Consider the following 24,487-nt stretch of genomic DNA (forward strand, 5'->3'; position numbering starts at 1 on the left):
CCCCAGTGCTCTTTCCTGCCAAGGCAGGGGGTCGGACTAGATGATCTACCTAGGTCCCTTCCGACTCTAGCTACTATGAAACTATGAAACTATGGGTGGGGGCAATGGGTCAGAAGTGAGGGTCACTGAGTTGGAACTGGCCATAGATATTTACAAATGGGTCCTGATACCAAAAAGGTTGAGAAACACTGCTCTGTCACAATATGAAGGCAACAGGTTACATATCTTAATTTGGCTTACAAAACTTTTTTGCAGAGAACAAACAACCCTAACCTGACTCAAAGTCCATACTGAAATCACATGGCTGGCAATCAAAACACTGCAGTCTGGAAACAGACCAGATTTGATACAGAAATCACCAAGATAAAACACAGAAATCTAGAGAGACTTCTGAGTGCTCAGCACTCAATTATACCCAATGCACCCAAGAACACTTATTGCACTGCATACCAACAGAGGCTGGAATGCTTTTTGCATTCTTAATGCATGTAAAATTTGAACTTAAGAGTAGTTCAAAAGCGACTGCTGCCCTGGTAGCAGAGAATACATAACTGCTTTCATTATAATCCCCGTATGCCATCATTTACATTTGTAGTCCATGTGGAACTCTTACACTCACTCCCACTACACTCCCCAAGAGGTGACCATTTTAGACTGTTTAAAAAAAAAAAAATAAAAGTGGGGAAAAAAAAAATCAGAAACCCCCAAAACACCCCCTTCCCCCCCCAACACTGCCACACTTTGTTGTATCTGTATCTTGAACACTGAGAGCCAAAGAGGGCCTTTGTGGCATGGAGGAACAGCACCTTCTATTGTTCTTTCATACACAAGCTGAATTATGACAGGATCCAAGCTCATTTCAGTGGTCCTTGAATATAGATAGCATCATCCCATGCAATTTAATAAACGCTCTATTCATTCTCCCCTCTAGTAGCATCTTTTAGTATAGTGATCTCTCACACTGCATTCACCAGACAAGGTTCAGGAAACTCAGTCATAAAGACAGCACAATAAAATTGGCCTTACAGGGCATATTGTCGATTAAGTCTACAATCAAAAAGTGATAATGAAAATATGAAGTTCTGTAGGCCTTTTATGTCTCCAGCTGAATTTGTTTCACAGTCAACTTGTTCAACTCACAAATAGCAGCGAAAGAATGCTGTGCTCATTGAAGAGATGGATAGGACACGTGTGCTGACAGTATGGAATCATTCCTAAGGAGCTGGAAAACAGATCCAACTTGCATATGCACGCTGGAAGAGAATGAACGATTCCACACGGGATTTTTTTATTGTTTGTATTACAGTAGCATAGATATCAAGTGCTTGAGGAATCAATTAAATGAAGGGCTCCATTGTGATGGACTCCTTGTAAGAGAGATCGTGAAATAAAGTGCTTATTTAAAAATATGGAAAAAATGTGTACATTCTACAAGTGGGATATGATCATGTACAGACTTGGGTTGGTGTTTAACAGCTAGTGAGGCACAGGGTACTGAAGGGGCATTCAGGGGTTGAGGGGAGAATAAGCTATAAAACACTTGCAACTAACAGGTAATCTGCACAGAAGTGACCACAGCATATTGAGCAGGTACTCAACCTAAGTCTGCTAAAAATCAGTCACAGTCTACATGATGGCATGGACTGCAAAAAAAAAAAAAAAAAAAAAAAAATCACCTGAGAACATGGACAGAACTAGTTTAAAGCCAGCTCAGTTGCATCTACACTACACTGCAGTTATTGACTGCCGAGTATATGCACACTAAAGTGGAAGAGGAGTCAGGCATGACTTGGCAGCTTCCAAAGCAGTTCTAAAGCAGACTTTGGTAAAATAATTGGTGGTACAGGTATAAGGGGGACCCACAACAGGGGAGAAAGGTAGGCATTTCCTGTTCAGCACCTCAAATGTTTCTTCTCGTTAGCCAAAGCACAAACTTTTATGTACCCAATCATCCCTTGAGATCTCAAGTCATGGGACAGTTTTCTGGCCTGTTCTATCTATAAAAGTACAAGACAAATTCTATTGAAGGGCACACCCTTGGAAAGATATTTAAGATTCTTATGATACAATCAAGAACGGCTCTCCCACACATTGTGGCCCCATTCTAAAAGCTATCAGCTAACGTTATTTCAGCCTAACAGTATTTGATATTATGTAAATAAATCAGGGTAACAATCCTCATACAAAATATTTTACAGTCTTCAGACTTCACCACCCTTTAAAGAGCCTTTTTTTTTTTTTTTTTTTTTTTTTAGTGATGCAGTGTGGGATGATAAAGCAGTATTCTAATCTCAAACAACAACAGAAAACTTGGGTAATACAGACTCCCACAGATAACCTCCAAAACAAGAGGTGCTACAAAAGCATTCACTAAAATCGTTTCATTTTGACTGATGCCCTCAAAACAGAATTCTCAAAGAGTTAAATAAATTGAAAAGCCTCAAGCCAGGTTATGACTCATATCTTATATCTGCATTGCAAGTGGATCACCTCCAACAGCTTCTAGTGAAACTATAAGTAGTATTCTGAAGTCTGTTGGAAAGCACACTTGCATTCAAATTCAGTACAAGAACCAAATACTGTAAAAGCATGGGGGATGTGAGTGAGATCATTGCTAAGCCTACAACATTTTCTTCAGCTCTTTGTGTTTCCTGGGAATTCTGAAACCAGAATCAGCAGCTTAGACCCAAAGTCTAGGCTTAATACAGAAGAGGTTGGAGAAGGTCCAGAAGTTGTATTAGTTCACAATGCGCTGTAAAATACGGAAAGCCTATCCAAGTAACCTTGGACCACTAGAATGCATTTTTAAAGACTAACCCAAAATATTGGAGGGCTGCTAAAAAGGACACTACATCAGGAGTTTATTGGACAGCACACCATCTCATTTTAATAGTAAAAAAAAAAGCTAACAGTAACAATAGCTTTACAGAAAAGGAGGAACATTTCATTATATGGCTTGCATTTTCAATCCTGTGCGTGTCCCGTCCTCCCCCCACCTCCCCCCACACTTTTGGGGCCAAAATGTTTCATTCAAATGTAGTGCATACATGTGCTCGTCATCCCAAGGCTGTGAAGTAGAAGAAAAGCAGCCTTAAAAAAACCCTGATTTCTTATGGAGGATGTAGAGTCAGAAGGAGAATAGGTGATCTTGTGGTATAAAGGCACTGCAGAGTCCATTTACTAGGTTCCATGCACAAAGGTTCCTCGCACATAAAATGAAGATAGTGAGGTTGGGCTGTAAGGGAGCTGTGAAAGTTTCATTACTACTTGAGAGACATGATGACAACACTAACTACCAAGGCAGATTAGGAGCACAGGACTGAAGTGGGGCCTCCGAATCATGGAGCTGGAAATGCAAGAAAAGACTGGATCCAAGCTGTCCATAAGGTAATAGCAGAGAAAGAGACACGTCTCAGGTTTCTGAATCTGGTACACTGTATAACAAAGAAGCAATGAAACAGGCTTGAAGTACTAAATGGAAGTGACTGAGGAACAGAGGAGCTTACTTTGTCACCTTGCCACTTTACTGGGAGTTTCCAAATGCCAGTATTGCAGGTATTACTATCAAGTTTTGCTTGCATGAATGCACAAGTGATTACTTCTTAAGGTAAGTGATATAACTGTCGGCTTTAAGGCTTTCTTGGGCAATGAAGCGGCACTTAAGTCCCTTTTTCTCTGATTCTTTAACCAGGAATTGTTCCCCGATTCCTCGGCCCACATTCTGTACAAAAATACCCTCCATTGCAACTTTCACTGGTGGTGTGAAAAAACATGAGGCAAAATATTACATGTTAAAACTAATATTGGTATATTGGTGGTGACAGGGGTAGTGCCAGTACCATGGATGGGGTATGCTGGACACTGGGTAAGGTCTATCGCATCTCTTGTTAGTTTATGAATAACTAATGATAAAGCCAAACCCTTTTTTGGTTTGTCTTGGCTGCCCCAAAACCAGAGAGTGTTCTTTGCAGCTCTCTCAAGATTAAAAATCTTAGCTAAAATCATACATTTACATCCTTTCAAACCTCTTTTCTTCTTCAACCACTTCCTCAACAAACTTCACATTCTAGCCAACCACTCCAAAAACCAGACAGTCCTCTTCAAATTGCTGCTAGGGCAGGAAGATTATAGCTTTTGGTACAGAAAGAAAAAAGTTAATGCAGAACTAAATCCTTTCTCTAGGAAGTAGAGAGGTAATTAGGTATGCAACTCTCATCATACAAAGGCAGGGCAGAGTGGCACTTGTCACCTACACAAGTGTATGCCTCTCAGAAGCAGTCAGTCTTTAATTAGCATTACATATAATTAGCACCATCTAGGGCTTCTTGAAGCACAGTTCTGTATCTGGTTTTAGAAGTAAGTGGGTTTCCCCTCACCCACACCCTCCAAATTGTTTAAACCACTATCTGTACAACTACAGATTATAATGTGCTGTAGTATACAATTTTAAAGTTACTAAAAAATCAATCAATGATGGAAAATGTAACGCACGAGAGACGGGAAGTTAGATGTGAATACATTATTCAGCCCAGCAAAAACTGGGTCAGATATGACCACTGAAAACAAGATGGCCCCACACCACTTCTGACACACATGCCAACATAAAATTTAGATACAAGATACATTTTTGAGTCTCCAATGCTAGCACCTTGCCTTCTAGAGCACAGCATCTTTATATGCTCTGCTTCCCCCAGTCTTTCAGAACAAAAAGAAACACACTGACATTTAAGAAAAGGTTAGCAATGAGGATGATGGATGCCTCGAGATAATCCCCAACCTAAGACTAAAAGACGGTCTTACCATAGGTTTGATGCAGCGTCCCTTTCAGGGTACGCAGCGTTCCACAACACTGAATGCTCTGGTTGTTGCATATGAGCCTGATGCAGAGAAGAGTTCATGTGCAAGTTAAGGCTCACCCTATCAGTAAAACTCTCCAAAAGAATGCAAGCATTCTGATTAACTGTTTGAGATTTTTAAACAATGCTTGTTTAGACATTTAAGGAGTTTGCTGAGGCAATCTCAGGCCTCCATGTTACGCTGTACAACAAATGGATTTTGATGCATAGAAATTCTGTTTTAAAATACACAAATCTACACGTTTACACAGATTATAGTTTAAATCAATTTTTGTGAAGTTTGCTGCAGCCAAGTCAATTCTATTCAATTCAATTCATGGTAAAGGTCCTCTCTCTCAAGGTCTGAAAAGCTGGAAGCCTAGCTCCTCTTTTCAGATGTGCCTTTATTTGGAGACAAAGCAAGAGCACGGAGGGCATAGCTGTTTTCATAAATGGTATTCGGCCACGTGTAAACTAGCAACAGCTTGGCAAAATGAATGACAACTTGGCACAATACACACAGCCAAGTGCTGTTTCTAACTCCAGTCATACAAGTGTGCTGAATTTGAGCTTATTCTAAAAAGAAATCTATGTTTTTCCTATGAAAGTGTTATGATGTCTAACATAGCAGGAACTAGGTCTATGCCAAAGTGGCATGGAGTAATCTCTCTCAAAAGCAACTTGCTGGCTTAAAAAAACAAAACAAAAACAAAAACAATGCTGTGCTTTTCAAATCCTTTTATCTGTATTACCCCAGATTCCTTCTGTATTGGAGCACTAGTGAGTTTGGTGTCATACAAAACTTCTACTCAGCCCATGCCCTGATGAGCTTACAGCTGAATTGGAGAAAGACACAAAGCTTGGTAGGAAGGGAACAATTAGGGAGAAGCTGGGTAACTAACACAAATGCCTTGTTACACAACACATCTATTTGTCAGCTTGAATATTGCTGCTTGGATAAAGACAGGTACTTAAAGACCAACATGTGCACAAAATTAGGAGGCCTTCAAAGTAACTATACAGTTAACACACTGACCTCCATGGGACCTTCTTGCCCCTCCCCCCCACACTCCAAGTTCTCCTGCAAAGTTGGGAAGTGATAACAAACTTAATTTTGCAACACCATGCCTCAGGACAGCCCACCTACCTGAAAAAGATACCTGGCTTGGTCAATTTTAGTTTATTTCATTTCCTTCTACTCCTGTTCTCCAGAAGTCTCAGCAATAGGCATCAGCTGAAAAGGCCAAAGTAAAATGAGGCATTATGTAAAAATTGAACTTGTTCAACCTCAAACTTCACCTGGCCTTGGGTTATAGCGGTATATGGATTTTTTGAGCCACATACTTTTCTCAGCCTCCAGTGGGAGGAGTGAAGGGAGATTTTTCAGCCTGGCAATGAAGACCACCGCAAACTGTCTGATGGTAAGATAAACCAGGTAATAAAAAGCGATCCAGACTGTATGCTGTAGCTTACAAAAGCTCATGCCTTTATGAACAAGTTAGTCTCTAAGGCAGGGGTGGGCAATTATTTTGGCTATCAAGGGCTACAAGTGTAGCTGCGTCCTTTGGCAGGTGCCCTGAACCCTGGTCGCCATCTGGGGACTGGAAGTCCCATCCCTAACCCCTGACCTTTGCCAACAGGAGTCCCTCCCCTTGCCCCCAGAAGTACTTCTTTTTTTTGTGGGGGGGAAGAAAAAGTACTTTTTTTTTGGGGGGGGGGGAAGAAGGGGGATTTGCCATCTTGGAACCAGAAAAACCAAAAAACCAAATCATACACTAAAAATCAAACACCTACCAAAACATAATTTTAATGTCAAAAAATACTTTTGTCCTGATTTGCATGCATTTGTGTAGTGTTTACAGAGGTGATTGCATAATAGCTCAAAATAAAGTCTTACTCTTGTATATTGGGGTGGGGGGTGTAGGGGTATGGACATGTGTGGCTTGTGGGTGGGTATGTGTGCCTCCCGCTACACCCCCCTCCCCAGTGCACAGCCCCTGCCAGCAGAAGCAGGCCCTCGGGGCGCACAAGACCCACAGCAGATGGAACCCCCCGGTGGCACGTGGCTCCAGCTGAATCCCAGGAGCTGCACATGGTGGCATGGAGCCAGTACAGCCCAGCCCAATGGCGTGTGGCTCCCCACTGGAGCACCACGAGCTGTGGGGAATAACGCGTCATTGGGCCAGACCGACTCCATGCCTATATGCGGGGCTCCCAGCACTCCAGCAGGAAGCCACATGTGGAGACACAAAGCCAGCCCAGCCCACCCTGCTGGCATGCAACTCCCACCTGCAGTGCCAGGAGCCCAACATGCTGGCACAGTCAGGCCAGATCGCCTGATGCCATGCAGCTCCTGGATGGGGTGCCGGGAGCTGCATGCAGCCACCTGGAGTCCACCTGGCCTGATCATATGGGGCTGTCTGCAGCTCCCGGCTGGACTGCTGGGAGCCCCATGGAGGTAGAGGCACAGAGCAGAACTGGCCTGGCCCAGGCATGCGCAACCTCCAAAAGCTCACACTTGCTGGCTTCAGAGGGGCAGCCATGGGACAGTAATAAATTTTAATGCTCTTTTTAGAACTCGTCAAAAACAGAATCAAGCACCATGTAGGTGAATTGTCTTCTCCAAGCTAGAAGCATCAAAGCAGATGAACGGTTTCTGAGGGCAACTGCTACAAAGATTGCCTTGTTCTGAAGAGCCAGCCCTTTCATCTAGCATAGTATCTCTAGACAACTATATGGAAGAGCTTCTAGAAGTCTTCAGGGTTTCTCTCTCTTCACTATGCTGGTGATGACAAAACTAAGGAGTCCTTTCCCTTCCCTTAATAATGTAATAAAACTGACCAGCTGGCAGAGGGTTTCATTTGCATTTTACCACCTGGTGGGAAAGTTCCTCTGATGTTATATTCTTTTAAGTTTAATAAAAGACATGCTATAATTAACAGAGGGAATTTTTCCAGACACACAACTTTTCATTTGAACTTTCTGGCTACTGAAGAGTTTATGGTCTTTAAAAAAAAAAAAAAATGCTATCTGTCAGATTCACACAATCTATATATTTCAAATAGGACTATATTTCAAATCCTTCCAAACCTTCAGAATCCATTTAGCTTGTTTTTAAAAGTTTGCTGCTTTTTTCAGACAATTTCTTTTTCCTGCAATTGCATAGCTACCTCATCTGTTTATTATGGTTGTATTGTTACTCCTCCTGGCAAAAGAAATAGGACAATCAGCTGCTCTGCTTCATCTGAAACCCAGAACAAGTGACTGGTTGAATCTGTTGGTTTTGCAGTGTAATTGATACCATATGTAAAAATATATTTCCCATAGGATCCTTCCTCATTTGAATTGTTTACAGCTATTGTGAAGCATATCATTATTTTGAGGGATTTTTGTCACTTAAACCAGTAGAAATTTGTGATTAAAGCTTGCTACATGGAGTAGATTAAGTTCTGGAATGTAACCAGGCCTAATTTTTTTTTAAATCTTCAAGTGCTCATCTTACCATTGGACCAAAATAAGTATGCTAATTTGCCCTAACTTTTGTTCCATAATTAATGTTCTCCACAGTTTGCCATTACATTTAATGTGAAAAGTACAGGTAATACCAAAGTTATAAAAACATCCATTAACTCAGTTTGTCATTGTTTTGGCAAGGAAAATCTAGACTTCTCTTTTAGCCTGTGGACAGTTTTTAGAGGAATACATTTAACATTGTAGACATGCAACCACAGGTAACTTCCTTACCTTTCTGAAGAGGAAGAAAAATTCCCTTATACACATCAGACACTCAGTATTTACTAGTTTTGCCTTGGATAAATATGAAGGTTGCCCTAATATATTTCAAGTATTCCCTGTATTTATTTTAGTGAATGCCTCAAAAACCTAAGGCTATCTATTTTTTTAATTGGCAATTTCCTAGAGGGTAACCAATGTATGTTCTTTCCCAGCCCAAAGGGATACCCAGGGCCAGCAAACCAGCAATTATAACCAACCCAATTACACAAGTACAAAAGGGAGAAAGGTCAAGTTCTCAGTGGTTGAATTAGACGATTTACAGTTGGATGTAAACACTTCATTTCACTACACTGATTATACTTAGTTCAGGAAACAACCTAGAACATATACATAACGTAACTTCTAAGCAGGGCTTTTCTCACACAGTGTAATTTTACCATAGTTTCCTTGACAATGCAATGATCAGACTAGTATTCTAAGCTAGTATTCTGCCATGTCTAGGATTATTTTTCAAGTTTGTCATTATCCCCCCAAGGTTCTCTTTAAAATTTTAAATAGCCTGTTCATTAATATTCTTTTGCCAGCATTGCCATATCACGGGGTTTATATAAATCCCTTGAAGTGTAGTCTCCAAATCCTTTCATTATTCTTGCTGCTTACTTAATGTATTTATTACAAACTTAATTTTATGCTGTCAGAAAATACATCTAGCCTGTACTTGGTCCTTCCCTGTAGGTGATTTACACAGACTAAAAAAGTCACAGCAGACACCTGAATGCTACTGAGTAGGATGCTTCTTAATCCCCCTGCTGGACAAGTCTCTTCACAGGTTTCATCTATTTTAGGTGTTTAAACCAGTTTCATTCTCCCCCTTATGTCCCCCGGCTCCACTCCCTTAACATGGCTTTTAAAAGATGTTTAATTTAAGGCAGGACCAGAGTTAGTTCTTGCCAAGTCCAAGCAACTCACACAAGTATCTTATGAGATTTGTTTAGAAAACTTTTACATTTTCAGTTTGCTTCAATGCATGTTAAAAGCCTGTTGAAAAACTGGAACATTGCAAGCAGCTAAATAAAGTCCGAGACACTTTATTCCATGAAGTTTTGTACTAAGAAGTATGAACAGCTTTCAATTGTATATCAAAAGCAATAAAATGAATAATTCATATGACAGCGATGCATTGTTCAATGCCCACAACAGTACCATCTGCTGACAGTATTAAATAAGGTTAAATGAAGTTACACATCAATGGTTTAATTCATAACACACTACATCATGGAGCCTATGTTCAAAGTACTCGAGTCTCTCTCAGGAAGGGCAGCATGGACATCTAATAAATGACTAAATAAAATTCAAAAGGAGCTCAATTTTACAATAGCTGCTGGTTTGTATAAGGCAGATATCTAGCGTATGGGAGAGTTAGAAAGCAAAAAGTGTTCTTATTTATAGAATAAATTTCCCTCAAAGAAAATTATTTATACTTTAATTGTATTGCTAAATCAGAAACCAGGTTTGTGAATCCAGGACAATTTAAAATAATGTTTTAGAACACTAGAGCCACATTTTGCTCAGCTATTCAGGAGTCATGCTCATGTCACAGCAAGTTTGAAGGAAGTTGAAAGTCAAGTACTGTAGTACTTATTTCTATCACACAGCAGTTTTTCCCAGTCAAAGCAGTCTAAAACTCTGATTTCCATCATGTTGCTCTTTCAGGTGCATTTATACATACTAGGTGCCCTTTGACAGCAGACTCAACCAAAGGAATAATTGTAAAGCAATTCATCAACTATACAATTTTGTTCAGCTCCTATTCAAATAAATATGGCCAGCACTGTCCTCCATAAAAAAACAGTAACTCATAAAAGTTTTTTAAAAAAAAAATCACCCCTTTTATCACTTTTCCTGTAACAGCAATATTTGAGATGTCTTGAGAAGTGAACTTGGAAAGGCCAGATTTCCTACTGCTGCCTAAGTATCATGCCAAAGCCAGTATTTAAAGTGGTCTCCACAGCTAATCCGTAGCCTCTTCAAATGGCAGGGAGAAAATTTAAAGGGAGAAAATGATAAAGGAGTTGTGTATAGAAATCTAGATGTTGTAACACATACCCTGCATATATTATTAGAATTTTCAAAGAGAAAATTAGGAATAATTTTTCACAGCATGAAAGCTTATGGCTGGTGGTCCCAGGGGGCAGTGCTAACCAGGTATCATGCTGTTCTGGTTAAGCTGGACTCTTTCCATTTACTTTTCTGCTAGACCAGAGTATTTGGCAGTATGTGTTTCTCCTTCCCCAGCCATTTACCCTCAAAACCCAATCCCCACTATCATTTGCAGAACACAGAAAGACTTCTAATTAGCCATAAGCAACCCACAGGCTACAGCAACACCAGGAACTTCAGGGGGTAGGGACAACTTTTCATCACTAACAGACATGACCCCCTCTCCCCATCCCCACAAAACACAAAACCAGCACTTGACTGGAAGAGTAAGCATGTTAATTTGACCCAGCAGCACCTATATAGACTGGGAGCCATAAAAGCGCCAAAACCCCCCGCTGAAGTGCCTGATCTAGACAGACACTAGGCAAGCTGGGTCAAACTATTACAATGCCTCTTCTGGGCATGTGTTGCACTCAGCTTGGAGGTGCACCAATCTGAAAGTAAAGCACTGCTTGGGGGCTTTTTTCCCCATGTCTGTAAGCAGCCCAAAACAAGCAGTCTGCCTGCAAAGCAGAATATTTATTGAGAAACAGCGAGATGAAAGAAACATCAAGTGTTTTCTCGTCTAACTCCTGGCCTTAGAGCAGGTCTTATGTATTTAAATTATCCCTGACAAACCTATCCAGCTTTAAAAAAAAACCCTCCAGAAAAGGAGATTCCACAATTTTTCCTAGGCACCTCCAGCACCTAGTGCTCTGACAAAAGTTAATCCCAAGTAGATTTCAACCTGCATCTGCCTTCCATCGTTTCTTGTCCTGCCTTCACTGACTAGAGAGAAAGAACAGTTGTAGACTTTAAGCAAATAGCAAGCAACCTTTTAAAAGTATTTAGGGGAAGAAGTATTCAGACCCTTCAAATCACCTTTTCTTTAATACTCCTGACTCCTTCAGGCTTTCTGCATATGGTTTACCTTCTAACACTTCACTAGTCGACCCTGAATTCTCTTAGACATGTCCACATGTTCCCTACAGTGCTATACCCAAACTCTGATGCAGAATTTCAGTTGAGACTTAAACCAGTCAAAGTATAGTGGCATTATTACTTAACACATCTTGGACAGGATAAATATTATGCAGCCTCTATGGTTCCTGAAATCATTTACTTCGAGAGTCCATGAAGGAGAAGGCTAAACTTTGCTGCTCCCATTGCAAAACACATGAAGTGTTGCTTTCCAATGCTGTGCTTTTAGCATTTAGAGACTTAAGAACTAAAAATATAAGTGGAAACAAGGGTAGACTGGGGTAGCATTGTCAGACTTAAGCCCCTTATCTTGTGCAGGGCTGGATTAATGCATAGGCAAACTAGGCACATGCCTAGTGCCCTAAGAGAAAGGGCCCAGTTGTGTGCATTTTACATATTACAATTGAATGAGAAAAGTAACATAACTATACAGTATTAAGTAGGGGCCTACAAGTTTGTTTGCCTAGGGCCCACTAACGGGTTAATCCGACCCCAATCTTGTGTCATGACTGTCATCACAGAAGATTTCACAAAGTGATACAGTTGCACAGGCCTAGGCCAGGGTCCTGCATTATGCAAATATCTCCTAATTTTTAGAGCTTATCTCCCAAGTTGGAGAGCCCACAGATATTACAATTGTAATGGTCATGGAAACAGAACCACCAACCAGATTGTTCTTGGCTAAACACTTCATCCCAGATGCACTGGTAAGCTATTCCTTTGAACCAAAAGCCTGCCCAAACTGAGCAAGACAAACATGGCTGAAGGGAAGAAGAAGCATCAAGCCAGCCAAGGTGCTCCAACGTTCAGATCTGTTAGCTAGACAGCTGGTTATGAAACAAGAAGCACCATTTTAAAATTTTAATTGCACTCTACCCACATGCTGTTTAGGAGACTGTATTTAATGCAAGGATCTAGCATTTATGGTCGGTCATGTGACCCTAATCTAACATTGCACATCAAGCCAAATGTCTCAAGCTACAAGGAAACTCAGAGTTAGAATCAACTTAAGAGCTGATTAACATCTAAACCATTTGCCATACTAAGCAGCCAGGTGAAGAGGTCAAGCTTTGTAGACCACAGTTAAGCAGGGTAATGGCTACACCAGCAGAGAGTGAACAAAAGGCATCTTCAAAATGCAGAGTACAAAAGGTATCATAGCTCCAGGCCTAACTACACCTCTGCTCCTTTTCTGGTCTGACTGCACTCCTCAGGTATCAAACCTCCTGTTTTTAGGACTCTTGGGATGCAACACTGCAATTCATCCACTCAAATTGTGTACTGTACCTTCTGACCCTATGTACCAACCATTCACACTCGAACTGCATTCAGGTACCGCAGCTCTTCCTTTAGAAGCCTCTAGCAGTAAGTTACCGTAACAGAGAATACACTTCTTTAAATAACAGCTTGTTCACAGTACTCTGGCACAGGAGAAACAAAGCAGACCATAGCAGGAAAAGGATTTCATCATCCAGAAGTTGTTCATGCCCACTGTCCTTACCTAAAGGAAAAGGCATCTATCTCCCTGAGGGGGGACTCTGGTTGGTCTAGTTTATGCTAGGGCTCCCTCTAGACAACTTAAGGTCCCAATATCAAAAAGTGGTCTCCCACTCAAGTAGACATGTACAGTTCAGTTAAAACCTTCCAGCCTCCTTTGGCCCCATTTACCACATACAGCTTTTTCACAGGGACCAAGATTCCCTGGTCTGGACTAGTCTGGAAGCAAGCCAAGCCAAGCCAACATAACAAATGGTTCTTGCATTGTTCCAAGTGTTTAGTAACAGATGTATAGTTGCATTTACCTCCCCCTTCACAACTGCATTCCTTCACAATCCCACTACTGTTTGCATGGATTAATTCAACAAACATAATAACCCCAAAATCAAGACAGTTATTACAGGCAACACCAAATCAGTCACAGAAGCATAATAACGTATTAGCCTTTAGTATGATCTAGGAGGTACCTGGTCATTTAATATAGAAGCAACTAGTCCCTGCAGAAACATTAGCTTCAGTCAACCTAAAAATTGCTATGAAATGAAAAAAATAAGTCATTTGCACCTGGATCACTAACTCATGCCAAACTTTTGTTTATACAGATTTTTTTTTTTTTTATTATTATTATACATTTTATCCAGCCCAGGCCAGAGGTCCAGAAAAAGCTGACTGTGCACAAACTAACAGCTTTTAAATCTTCACCCTTCAAGATCAAGTTTCTTTGTTCTCTCCAAACCAAGATGCAAGCCTACAACCATTTTTGTTTAAGTATAAGATTACAGTATGGTATTTTAAATCTCCAATAACAGCCTTTCTTTTTAGTAGTGAATTAAAGAAATGGACAATATGACCACAAGATTAGTAGAGAAAAATAGCAATCCTAGGGGGGGAAAAAAGAGAACAAAAAAAGGTAAAAACATCGTCCAGGACAAATGGTGCAAGAGACAAGTCGTTTGCCATGTTGCTAACAGAACTTGCATCATACATTTCAACATTCACATCGTTTTGTTGAACAGACCACAGTAAAATTAATTAATAGTATACTTACATAAAGCAATCTATAAGCCAAAACAGAGGCTTAATCATGCACACTGATTTATCAACAAATACTCCATACACATGGAACACTGTGTTTAGACTTCAGAGCTTTCCCACCCTTTTAATCTGGAATTTTGCATTTCCAATACCTCTGCAGTTAACTCTGTTCTGTCAAGCCATTCTTAACAGCCCCAGGAACATTTTCATTATCCAAGTGCTTTGAGCAACTCCACAGGTTCTTTAAGTTTTTGACTCAACCCTGATTAGAGCGCAGTATTCCTCCACACATCTTCATTTACAAATGTTTCAGAGGACATTTCACCAGATCATTTGGTCTCTGGGCACTTCTATACGTGCTCTGATCCATTCTAATCTAAAGGGAACACTACAATGTGCTGCAGTGTCTCATGTATTCAGCACCCCCGAGTTTCAAAATAGTGGTGGGGGCACTTTTCACAGGAAATGAACCCAGATCTCTTAACTTGTAGTCCTGTGTTAATGCAGGACAAAACATTTCAATGTTCAGTTGCAACTGAAGAGTCAGCAGCTGGATGCCTGATCATGTCTGGTAAGAACTTATCATGCTTTCAAGTTTTCAGTTAATGCCAGATGAGAACATACCTGAGAATACTGGATTTGTGCATCATGCTTCCTTAATTAAATATAGTCATCCCAACCTTTACAGTCAGTTAAGGTTTACACAGTGCTGCCCAGGTCTTTCCTGGCATGTTAATTACATTGTCAGAAATGGGAGGCCTGGAGAGAAAACTCAGAAAGCACAAACACACCTTTGTGGTGTTACATTTTGTTCTGGAACACTAATTTTCACCACCACCCTATAGCAGAATGCGTGACAATTATCTTCTAAAAAGCTAGCTTACATTTAAGACTGATAAGAGTGAACAAAATTAAACAACTCAGTTCTCAGTTGAGTGCCCTCTCTTTCCAGAGGTAGATTTTGCAGATACAGCCACCAAGGACTTTGGATATTAACCAACAGTATTTGCCCAGAATTAAACTACCCATTATTCTTTGGCATACAGTTTTCCCCACAATAATCTAAAGAACACTCATCCAAATACCTGAACTGAGTTCATCTGCAAGAAAGCATTAAATGAGCACCTCATTAGTCTATGTTATATGTTAAATAGTTTGTGGACTGCACACTAGTTGCAAAATAGATTCATAAGTCCTGTTCTCCACCCCTCACTCTGAAATATCTGGGCTAGTAAAAATACGCGCAACACATGATGCTTTTAGGGTCCAGGTCTATTGTTACATAAAATATGTTTTACTGCATTCTTGCAGGATAAATTTTGAAAAGCTGGAGACAAAATAGATGCACTGCTAAAAGGGAAGATTTGCAAGTAGGACGCTTTCAAATCTCAAAATGCAGGCTTTGCTTTAGCTGTAAAAAAATATGGAATTGTTATATCACATCAAAAAAGTTTGGTTTGGATTTTATTAATGGAGCAATTAGTAAAGGCTTAAAAACTAGACTTGTCCTGTTTTCTCCTCTGAAAGACTGCACTGAACACAAATATCATGCAACTAAATGACATAAGAGTTTTTTTATCACTAGTTATCCAATGCATTCTTATCTGCTGAAGGCGGAATCCAACTGGAATGTGCTCTGCTCACCAAAAGCAGAGACCTCCAGATGTGTCAGTTCTCTAAATTAGTGAGTGGAAGAAGTAACATATATTGTATTCATGCAGGGAGAGAATCTTCTTTGGCTGCTTCCTTGAAGAGGAATATGCGCCAAGTGGGTAACAGAAGCAAAGGAGAAACAGCGGTAGTTTGGATAAAATGCCATTCATCATAAGCAACGTCGTTGGAAAATGAGCTCTCTCAAGCATCCTGATGCACTGATTGTTCCAAAGCTAAAAAAAACCCTGCAGTTCACAACTGTCATTAGCTGACAAACTCATAAATAAGGAGAAATATTTTAAGACAATGGAAGTTTAAATATGCAGAAACTGTACGACACCATTGGGTCTTAAATTTATTTTGGTTAACAGCAGCAATGGACGCATTTCACCAGGAAAAAAATAAGGTGGCGAAATTCTCTTTATATAAAAACTGAACTTCACAATTTAATGAGGTCAGTTCTGTGCATAGGTAAATGTACTAAAGCCCTTATACAAACGCTTATAGGATATGGACAAAAATATGTTTCAGCCAGAAATGCACATCAACTGAACAAATACTGAATCAGGCAGATACAAGCTGTGCCATGAATAGTATCCTTTGATATTAATATGATTGTTATGTCTACCTATAACCATGCAACATAAAAAGGGAAGCAACTTCGGCTCCTAATCTTCAGTGATACCTATTATTACAACATATAGTCCATCGTGTGCAATGTACATAGACTCTTCACATCCAAAAATGAAGCTGTCATCTTTTAAAGCTCCCATGTGACACCTGCTTCTTAATATAAGCCACCACTTAGCTCATCTCACTACAGATTGGGTCTGATTGGGCTTTTGCAATAAAAAAAAGAAAGTTACCACTTCTCCTGGAGAAGATCCTAGAGGCTTCAGATGCATCAAGTTTAGACTTGAGTCTTTCTGCATATGGGAATGAAGACAAAATAACTTCAGTTTGGACATTTTAATGGACATTTAAGTCTCTTTTCTCTAACAAACCAGGGTCAGGAGTTTGACGCATACAAAAAATGTATCCAGTACACAGCTCTAGTATTATTTGGATAAGGCTCCTAGTTCAGGATATTCCTATGCAATGCAACTCTGATGAAGAAAAAAAACTACTCCTTTGAAAGGTAGAAGCAGTAATACTTAACAAGTTGGTTGTAACCAAATCTCCCACAGACAGCAGGCAAAGGGATTTGCCAGTTCCTAGTACTTTCAGTATCTGTTGCATGTGAAAGAGCTGATGACAATATTTTTCAAATCAAAATGCTTTCCAAAATGGTCACCTACACCTTCAGTGTACTAGGGTTTGCATCTAGGGTTGAGGATTCTAGCACAATCCTTCTGCAGAAGACAGTCACCCCTGAATCTGCACCAGTACCTAAATCTCACTACAGCTTTGGATGTTTAAAAGGTGCTATAAACCTTTCTAATGCTTGATTTGTAGGACGAAAGGTTAGTCAGCCTCCATTTCTCTCTTCAAAACCCTCCTTTCCCTTTTTGGAGTCACTCAGCAGCAAATTTTAGGCACACATTCAGGAGCTAAGCGTAACATAATCCAAAACCTTGTTCACTTTCTAATGAAGATATACAAATGCACAGCAGGGGTATGTTAATGCAGTCAAAGATTTGCCAGCTGTTTCTTAAAGCCAGCCAACAAGCAATAGGGTTGGGCAAAGCAGCAAGGGTTTCTCTGATTAAAACCTCAATGTTATATCTGATGAAGAATCCACTCGTACTAGACTATGCAAACGGGATTACCAAATTGTAATAAAGCTAATAAAGCTGGGGAGAATGTGTGCATATGAGAAAAACCCAACATGGCAAACAACCATTGTGGGATGCCATGATTTGTTTGTTTCGATTTTTTTGGGGGGGGGGGGGGGGCGAGTTTTGGAACTGCCTACATTTTCCAATGGGAAGCACCCACCCTTCCACAAAATAAATGGAACAAAATTAGTTTATGCAAGTAGGTTTTAAGTAGGTATTAAAAAGTATGAAAACCCTGTTAAGTTAGCACAAGGTATAGAAACTGAGCTTTTGTATAAAAAAAGTTCTCTCCCTCCATTCATTAACCATTTTAACATTACATGTTTCAAACATAGAAAAAAGTTAGATCTGGACTCACTTGATGCAGTACAGCAAAGCGGATGAACAGAATTTGAGCTTATAACAGGAATATCAAGTACTAAGGGAACAAACACATTTCTAGAGCTATTTGAAGGAAAGGTTACACTCCAAGGACAGGCTGAAAAACAACTCATGATCCCTAGCTCACAAGGCAAAAATGCAGGGCACTCCATTTCCCCATCTTTAAAATTGGGATAATATTTCCTTCATAGCGAGGTTTTGTCAGTGTTTTTCAATTTATTAAGCTAAAACACCAGAGGGCATCCTTTAAGGAAAGAACAAGCCCCATACATTCAACAGCTGATGCCCTACAATAGCGTGCAACGATAGCAAAAGCAGCTCTCTCAGGGCGTCTTCACTGCAAAAGCTTTTTGGACACTTTAAGAGGACACGAAGAGAAAGGAAATTGGAGTCTGGCTATATGTATGCCGACAAAATTCCAAGTGTGCATCTACAGAGGAAGGAGTGCTGTCAAATATTTTGTAATCATGAATTATACAGCAACTTCAGAACCAACCACTTCAGGAAGACGGGTGGGGTGTAAGGAGGGGAGGAAGATATCCCTGAAATACCTTGTTTATACAACATTCCTAGTCTCAGGTTGTAATCCGAAGCTTACAAATTAAACACACACTAAAAATAAAGAAGCATCAAACTTCCCACCTAAGCCAGTCAGCAACAGACTTTCCATTCACCATAGAATGAACTCATCTTTTAAAACAAAGCCAAAAAAAGGGCAAGAAACCTCAAGGAAGGCTAAGTGACTGGCATGCACAGCCTGGAATAAACCCATTCATTTCAACTTGACAAAGCATCAAATATTCAGACAACTACTGTTGAAATTTTTACTTTCAAGTTCTTAGAATTGTGAGTTACTTACTTCAAAATCTGGTTTAAAAAAGTCTCCTTATGCGGAAGAAAAGGAAAGAGGTGTCTTCATAAAACAGTTACTAAGAACTACTGGCTCAAAAAGAGTTGAAATCAGTAGGTTAGATTTCCAAAATACTGTTCCGGAGAGGTTTCTCTCTTCTCTAAAATCTCTTTCCAAAAAGGCTATCATTCAGGTGCTAAGAAAACAAAAGTGACACATCACACAAGTTACCAAATATCAGCATGCAAGGTTGGCAAGTACATCTGCAGTCAAGATGATTTGGATAAGTCGGATAAATTTAGAATGGTGCTTTCCAATGGCATGTGCACACCAAATGCAGTAGATATGCAAAGCTATATTCCAAGAGCTGCTTCCAAAGTGCTTAAGCTAAAAACTGTTAGCAAAAATAGTCTTTTGAAAGTTCTCAGCCATCTGAAGTCCTCAACAATGTAGTTCCTAGATCTGCTTTTAGCATTTCCATCCATCACTGGATTTATCCCCATAAAACTATAGGCTCCCCAACCTCAGAGGACTAAGCCAAAAGCAGTGTGGCAATTTCACACAGGACCAACCTTTTATGGGCTGAACAGTTGAGCTTTGATATAGCTAATCTACCATAAATAGCTCTGGAAACTCAGAAGGATCAGATCAGCTGTTGCAACCGTCCCAGCCTATAGCCGCTTCAAGTCCAATTATACTGTCAACTCTTGTCTTGCCACTTTCATTTCGCACCCTCCTCTCTCCCCAGTCTCACCCTTACAAGAAATTAGAAACTACAGAAGACTGAGAGGCAAAAAAGAGATATGGAAGAGGAACAGGATGGAACAGAAAGGAATACCGAGTGAGGATTTCACTTGCATAAAAGACATTCTTTAAAGGAACAAACAAAAAAGAAGAATTTTAGTAGTTGAGAAAAAATTTAACAAAATGACATCCAAGACAAGATACTGACCCAGACTTCTAGACCAAAATATTATTTGAAATAAGTAAACAGAGGGACAATGAGGTAGGTGCAACAGATCAGATTTAACTCATGCAGTTGTCATACAAGTATTAAACTGCCTATTTTCCCACTTTGTTTTAAAAAACAAAAACACTTGTGTTTAATATTGTAAGTTTAATATTATCTCTGCAGAAAGTCACAGGAACTGCATGTTATCATGATTAGAGTATGCCAACTCCTTTTAAGTATTTAGAAATGTTTTCCCCACAATAGTGCAAACAACTACCATTTAAGAACTTGGACATTTTGGAACCTGCTGGCTATTTTTGTTTATTACCAATACAAGGCAACATAACTTTCTAAAAATATCAGCTGTATGACTGCCGTACCTCTGGTAGTGGGACAATAGAGCTAGCGACACTGTCCCAATAGAAAAATGTAAGAGTTAAGATTTCATTGAACACAAACTAAAAAGTAGTATGATACACTTATAGGTTTCTTACACTGTAAAAAGACATACCAGCTAAAAATATTTTTAAAATGAAAATACAAGATTAGATGCAACATTTTTAAAACTAAATGAGACTGCTTCCCTACTACTCTCTCTCATGTCCACCCTTAAAACTAAAGGAACAAGAACACCACTAAAACACAACTCTTCTCTCCCTCCTGCCTCCACACAAACTGCTTCCATGAAACCTCAACTCCTGAACTTGGAAGTAAAAATCCCATGGGAAAGACATTGAACTGAGTCTCAGGAAAACTGAGTTTGACTCTTGGCTACATCAGTGTCTCCTTGCAATTCTGAGCAAGTACTTTAGCCTCAGTGCATCAGTTTTCCCATCTGTAAATGAGACACAAATAGTGTGTGCATTTGCACAAAAGCCTTGAGTTTGACTGGAACCTTTGGATGCAACTGTACTGAAGAGGAGATAGTGAGCAAAACAGTATAGAAAGCTGAAAATCCCAAAAGCCTGAACAAAAGCCAAGTACACCTCAATTTCTTTGTACATGCTGCATTCCATCACTTTTGATTAGAAACCTCACTGGTGCAAGGACCCGATTTCCAACTTCTCTATAACCATTAGCGTAGCTTAAAGTCTCGACTTCTGGTCATGACCACTTAGACAAGTTTTGATTTTATGCTGATGGATTAAACAAAAGTTTGCAATCCCTTCAGAGTTGCTTAAGGAGGAAAGCTGCACTACTGAGGCAGAAAACAAGAGACAAGCTTACCCCTCAAACCCCTGATAACGTTAATGCAAATAAAACCGGCTGCACAATATCAGCGAGAGTCAACTTTCCATTACAAGGTGGAAAAGTGTCTGCCCTGCATGCAGGGGCATACCCAGAGGTGGTGCAGTGGTGACCATACTCCGCTTTCAGACTGAACTGTGCTGCAGCAGAAGCCTCTGGGAATTTTTTTAAGTCCCCAAAGCAAGTAAAAATTCCCACCCCCTTTCACCTCTGTGCTCAGAGGCACATCCCCTCCCTCATTCCTCTTCTACCCTTTTGCGTCTCCATGACCTGCTGCTGCATTCCCTGCTGTCCTGGAGGGCAAGGGCAGCTCCAGAGCTGCTCTAGTCTCTTACATCTGGGCTGCACAGGGGCTGGGCTCAGCTGGGGACAGCAGCACTAATAGTGGGAGTGTGGATTCTCTCTCCTTGCTCAGTCTCCTCAGGAACAGACACGGGGAAAGGGAAGTCCCTCTCACACTTGGCACCCATATGAACCTAGGCCCTGCACAGTCCAGCTGGAGCTTCTCCTGCCTCCTAGACAGTAGGAAAGAACAACCTGGGAGGTTAGGGGTCTCTGAGCATGGACAGGAAGGAGGTGGGGGTGTAGTCTTACATGTTTTGGGGACTTAAAATGTCCCCAGAGGCATGGGGGGTGTTAGAAGGGGAAGATAAAGGCTGGAGCAGGAGATGCTGCCATCCTTGTAATACCAGGTGCTGCTCCTGCATGCCTTTTGCAAAATCCTGGATCTGCCCCTGCCCACATGTACAAAGTGTCCTGAGTAAGATTTGTCCTAATGTGTGCATCAATTTGAGCACCACATTCAAAAATAAAACATTACTCTTACAAGGCTCCCTTCTCCCCCAAGTAAGCTCCTGTCCTGAGACAGCATAAAGAGTAACTATGATAATTCTTTCAGTTTCTCTTTCATTTTTTTACATGCTTTAAAATACGGTGAGATGTGTTCAATTAACTGAAAGCAATAAATCGAGGTTGTAGCCATGGGTACAGCAGAAGCACTGGTGCTCTCTGCCCTGCCCTTACCCACATAAGCAGAGGGAGAAAAATATTACTTGGGGGAGGGGCTGGGTGGTGCAGGGTGAACCCACTTGACCGCAGGGCCTTGATGGGGCTGGTGCACACTGGTGCTGCGGTGACAGTGTGCAGAGTGGGCGCTGGGCATGCTGCTGCAGTAGCGGGGTATGGCAGTGGCACTGTCACCAGCTACTGGGAAATTAGTATGGGGAGGGCAGGGGAGAATAACCCTCATTAGCCCTGGTCTTCTGCTGCCTATGCCTACTGAGATAAACCCCGGCCTTCTTTACTGAAGAATTTTAAGGATGCCAGTTGTAACACAGAAACAGTTCCTTCCACAAGGAATGGGATTGAGCTCAACTCATTTCATTATACAGCTAAACAGTTTATTATTACCACCCAGGTGGCTGGGATTTTAAAGGCTGCTCCCAAACTCAGGAATAGACGTCTGATATCGTATTGGCACCAACATAAAGAAAATTTACTGCATTGGAAATGGACATGATGTAGCCAATAATGTAGCCGATAAATGGCCCGTGCGTGTGTGCAGCTGCAGCACAGTACATAGGCAGCGAGGAGCAGAGTGACAACATGAAGAGCTGTGTGCAGCTGGTAAGTCTGTTGTGGCAGACAGGGAAGGGTGAGGGAAGGGGCACTGGAAGGAGCAGATCAAGGTCCCCTCCATGAAGGAGGAAGTGGGACAGGCTGGGGCAGGTGCTGCCCAGCCACGTCTCATCCGATGGGTGTGAGAGGGAGGCGGCTCCTGCTGCTGCATGCATTCCAGGTGGGCAAGGGGGGCATGTCCCCCCCCAGATCTGAGCAGGGCGGCTGCAGTTATGAACTGGGGCCACACTGGGCTCTTCCTGGTGGGGGCTGGGTCATGCTGCACTTCCGGCAGATGGGCGGCAGTGCTGGGAGAGGGGGTTGGAGGGGCACTACAGCAAAGTTTGGGATGGTTGCAACTCCCCACCCAGTGCTGCTGCCCACACTGAGCGCAACCTGGCCCAGCACCAACCAGGAAGATCCTGGCACAGTCCCAGGCCCAGCCCACAGCAGCAGCCCACCAGATCTGGGTAGCACACGCACTCCCCCACTCCTCCCGTGCCCTCACGGGGTACACGCAGCAGTGGGAATTGCCCTTCTCCCCCCCCGACAAGCTGCAGCTCCGTCCCACTACCCGCCCTGCCCCAGCCAGGTAGCACCTGCCCCAGCCCCACTCCCCCACTGTGTGGGCCTTGATCTTTCCCTCCCTTCCCCTCCCCTCCCACCACAAGAGACTTACTAGCTGTACCAACTCTCCATGCTGTATCAGAAATCAGATCGGTAGCAGCTGATATGCCTCCTTAAATATCAGCTATCTGTATCAGCCTCAAAAACTTCTATTGGTGCACCCCTACTTAAGAACTCACAAAAAGGGGGGGAAAAAAAAAAGTACTCCTGCAAGAACCCATTTTCTGACAAGCTGAAACATGAGCAGATTCGGAGCATTTTGGAGTGCGGTGAGCACCTCCTACCCCGCCAAACACAGGACAAAGCATCTTCAAAAAGCTGAGGAATTGAGGAACTACAAGTAATGTCTTGACTTCATTGTTTGTCTGCTACCTTATGTTTCTTTCTTAGGTGTAACATGCAGATGGTTTATTCTAGATCGTTCATAGGTACTCATCTCTGCTGGTCTTGAAATAAGAATTGGTCTCCCAAGGCCCTGGGGCTGGCTGTGACCGTTTCATTGACTGTCCCTTTAATGAAGCCAGAAGAGCTCGTATTAATGGAGACGCTCACAGAGGTATCAGGGACTCAGATTTCCAAAGAGGATACATACCAACAGTTAAGGAATAATTATAGCATTACACTCATACAAGACCGAATTCTACAGCTTAGGAAGCCTGGTATAAATACACACAAAACTGAATTACTTAAAACATTTTGAAAACAGCTGCTAGGTTTGTTCCTTCCACAGAGAAGTGCTCTTATTCAGGAAAAGGTAAGCTTAACACAACTTACCAGCATCCATTGTTAGAATCATGACCCCACTTCTGTATCTCAGGAGCAGAAAGCCTTACCAGCCAGTCCACACGAATGACTCAGAAGGACAGCATAGCTTTGTTTCAGCTTTTATCTTCTGGCTCATTCACCCCTCCTCCCCTCTTCCTCCCGTGGGATAAAAGTGTTGCCTGTACCGTGTGCCTGGCCATCCCGATTGGTTCATTTATAAAACCTCACTCATTTAGCATATTCAAGCTTGAGAGAACCTAAAATGACTCTCATAAAAGTTCTTCCCTATCCCAGCTTTCCTTCCCCCTTCCCACTCTCCCTCTCAGATAATGAG

General features: G+C 41.4%; 1 protein-coding gene across 1 annotated transcript in view; it reads right to left on the reverse strand.

Moving 5' to 3' along the window:
• SVIL (supervillin) overlaps positions 1-24,187 on the reverse strand; it is a 145,465-nt gene extending 121,278 nt beyond the window's left edge. The window contains exon 1 of the mRNA XM_019531203.1: positions 24,163-24,187. Coding sequence (XP_019386748.1) covers positions 24,163-24,184 — 22 coding nt within the window. The 5' untranslated portion in view covers positions 24,185-24,187. The remainder of the gene's footprint in view (positions 1-24,162) is intronic.
• Positions 24,188-24,487: the final 300 nt, after the last annotated feature.

Source organism: Crocodylus porosus, unplaced genomic scaffold, assembly GCF_001723895.1.
Source record: "Crocodylus porosus isolate Cpor-Errol unplaced genomic scaffold, CroPor_comp1, whole genome shotgun sequence".
NCBI classification, from domain to species: domain Eukaryota; kingdom Metazoa; phylum Chordata; order Crocodylia; family Crocodylidae; genus Crocodylus; species Crocodylus porosus.